This window comes from Austrofundulus limnaeus, unplaced genomic scaffold (genome assembly GCF_001266775.1).
Source record: "Austrofundulus limnaeus strain Quisiro unplaced genomic scaffold, Austrofundulus_limnaeus-1.0 Scaffold1109, whole genome shotgun sequence".
Classification (NCBI taxonomy): Eukaryota; Metazoa; Chordata; class Actinopteri; order Cyprinodontiformes; family Rivulidae; genus Austrofundulus; species Austrofundulus limnaeus.
In genome coordinates, this window is record NW_013953511.1 from 97,732 (window position 1) to 100,599 (window position 2,868).

Consider the following 2,868-nt stretch of genomic DNA (forward strand, 5'->3'; position numbering starts at 1 on the left):
CTCCCAAGTAGGGACTTGTCTCTGGAAAGCCTCGATAAAAGACGCCGATGTCTCCTCTGATGATGAGCGCTAGTGTCGTGGTAGCAACATGCTATGTGTTTACATCCATCGTCACCATGTTTGTAGTGACTTATCGTGAGAACAAATGTATTTACGTGTGACTTTAATAGCATTTCTTACTTAATGGAAACACCGCAGTTGTGAAACTGTGTTTTTTCGACATTAACAGAATATCAACAAAGTTTTGCGCACATTTGCAATGAAAATGCAGCTAGTGTTGCCACCTGTCCTGAGCCTGGTTCTGCTGGAGGAGGTTTCTTCCTGATTAGCAGGGAGTTTTTCCTCACCACCGTTTGCTCAGGATGGGAGACTGTGATGAAGTGATTCAACGCAACCTGCTGGTTTCTTCTTTAGATTGTTCTTTTCATGTGCAGTGCCCTGAGACAATGTATGTTGTGACTTGACGCTATATAAATAAACTGAACTCGAACTTATATGAAAATATCACCTGAAACAGAAACAGAGGTGCAGTACTGTCCCGTGACTGACCCTTGACCCCAGGTGTCTCCTCCCACCTGTTGGCTGTGGAGGAGCTCACTGCCCCAGCAGACCAGCTCAGGCTCACGGATCTGCTGTGCATGTCTGAACACGCCGAGACACACTAGCAGAGGGTGGAGACAAGGGAAAGAAAAAACACAGAACAAGAAAAACCGGCGAGCATGACAGAGTGTGAGACAGAAGGAATGAGCCGAGGGAGGAGGCAGAGTCGAGGGTGTGAGAAAGCAAAAGGGAATTTATTGCTAAAGTTGCTGATAAGGTTTGATGCTTGAAGGAAGAGCGGTGATACTGAAAGAGCAGAAAAGTCTGTGATTTTAATTGAAAAAAAAAAAAGAATGGCAGAGGACGGGTGAGCTGGAGTGTAATGAAATGTGTGAGAAATGTGCTGTCAGTGTTTTGTCTAAAACTCCTTCTTGTCTCTTTCTGATTCCTGACAGAGCAGCTCTTCGATCCCCTGGAGAGGCCTGGTGAAGACAGATAACCAGGGTGTTTCTTATCCTGCACCAAGAACGTCAGGCTGAGCAGCGGTGAAGATGAAGTGCAACTATAGCTGACTTATCATATCGCAGCGGAAACAGATCCGGTGATCGTTAAAGACCTGATGTAACATTACAGGAACTGAGTCACCCAATTATTGTCCACCAGCTGCAGCAGAGGTAAAAGTACCAGAGGAACATGGAGTCATCTCCTGGATCTCTGAACCCCAGAGAAAAATGAGTGGCAGTGGATTTGACGGTAGTCCCAGCTTGCTCCAGGGTCGGCGTTTCTACTGCCGGGAATGGGCCCTGGAGAAGCTGCGCCGGTGCCTGGACGCCCCCCGCATCCTGTCCGGCCAAGCTCCGGGCCTGCTGGTGACAGGGGGACCCGGCGCCGGCAAAACCGCCCTGTGCACTGAAGTGGTGTGGCCCACATCCAAGGCTGGCCTGGCAGTGTGGCTGGCACAGCGCTGCCTGGCCTCGCACTTCTGCCAGAGGGAGGATCATCGGAGCACAGTCCTGTGGAGGTTTGTTCTGGGCCTGGTGGAGCAGCTGAGGGCCTCCCCTCTTCTTCCTCCTGGGTATGAAGAGATCCTCAACAGGCCATCGGTAGCTTCTGCTTTGGAGCCTCACAACTGTCAGAAACACCCAGAGGACACCTTCAAGAGGTTTGTATTTCTTTATTATTGCTCTAAAAGTTGTAAAAGTGTGGCTCTATGACAAGCCTTTGGCGTCACATGATACGCAACATTTTATTAAATCTGAATCAAGGGAAACTTCCCACTGGTGCTCTCACCAAATAAAAGGAAGAGGGAAAAGTTGGCTACAGCAACAAGCTTGAAACCTGACTAGGATTTCAACRTGTGCGTGCACGTTTAGTTGTTTGTCTCATTTTCACTCTCGTTTGAACCGTGCTGTTGATGAACCTGTGTCCTCCAGAAAAAACGGTTCATCGTATTCAAACCTGCTCCACAACTTGGGTTTTGTTTGGTAAATGATGGGTTTCAGCTGCCAGTTGTTTCTACTGAAAACTTTGTGATTCCCTGCTCCTGTTTGAACCAGACAGTTTATGGTTTCATTTACATTTAATTTTTTCAAGTTATTATTGATAATTAACACTTGGTTCCAACCTGGATATTCAGGGCTTGAGCCTCTGAGCTTTTCTATGACAAGGGAGCTTCAGTAGATGCCAAAATACAGCTCTAGCTTTGAAAGATTTACAAAAACTTAAGTGAGTTTAAGAAGCATTAGTGACAAATACTTCTAGACTGTGACTATTCTGGGACAAATGTTTTGAACACGTCTAAAATTCAAACTGAATCCAGTTGCAAGGAAATTGAGATCCTCATCTTTGAAGCTACTTCACCAACCGGCCCTTATAGTCACAGCCCAGAGATGCTGGTTTCAGATCCAAACCACTCATTTATGAACAAAACTCTGAAGTTTTGTTCTGTCGTCATCCCACACAGATTAGTAAAAGTTTGGAGTTATTACACCAGCAGAAGCTGGTGCTTCAGCTAATTATTTATGCAGATATTTTGAGGTTTTGCTCACATAAACGCTCAGTTTGTTTACAAAACCGTTTCCCTCTGAAACAAAAAAAGAACTTAAATGTGAGCCGTCACATCGAAACAAGGATTAAGTTATACTATACTATACAGTACTACACTACATTATACTATACTACATTATACTATACTACACTACACTACATTATACTATACTACATTATACTACACTACACTACACTACACTACACTGTTATGCTATACTACACTACGTTACACTACACTTCGTTATACTACACTACACTGTTATGCTATACTACACTACG

At 44.9% G+C, this 2,868-nt stretch overlaps 1 protein-coding gene across 3 annotated transcripts in view; it reads left to right on the plus strand.

Moving 5' to 3' along the window:
- Window positions 1-2,868, plus strand: part of ankrd50l (ankyrin repeat domain 50-like) — a 36,373-nt gene that overhangs the window by 13,198 nt on the left and 20,307 nt on the right. The window contains exons 1-2 of one of the 3 annotated variants that reach the window (XM_014030733.1): window positions 714-907; window positions 1,001-1,702. In XM_014030733.1, coding sequence (XP_013886187.1) covers window positions 1,272-1,702 — 431 coding nt within the window. In that variant the 5' untranslated portion in view covers window positions 714-907; window positions 1,001-1,271. Of the gene's footprint in view, window positions 1-713; window positions 908-995; window positions 1,703-2,868 lie in introns of those variants that run through there. The other 2 variants (XM_014030732.1, XM_014030734.1) reach the window with 2 other exon arrangements.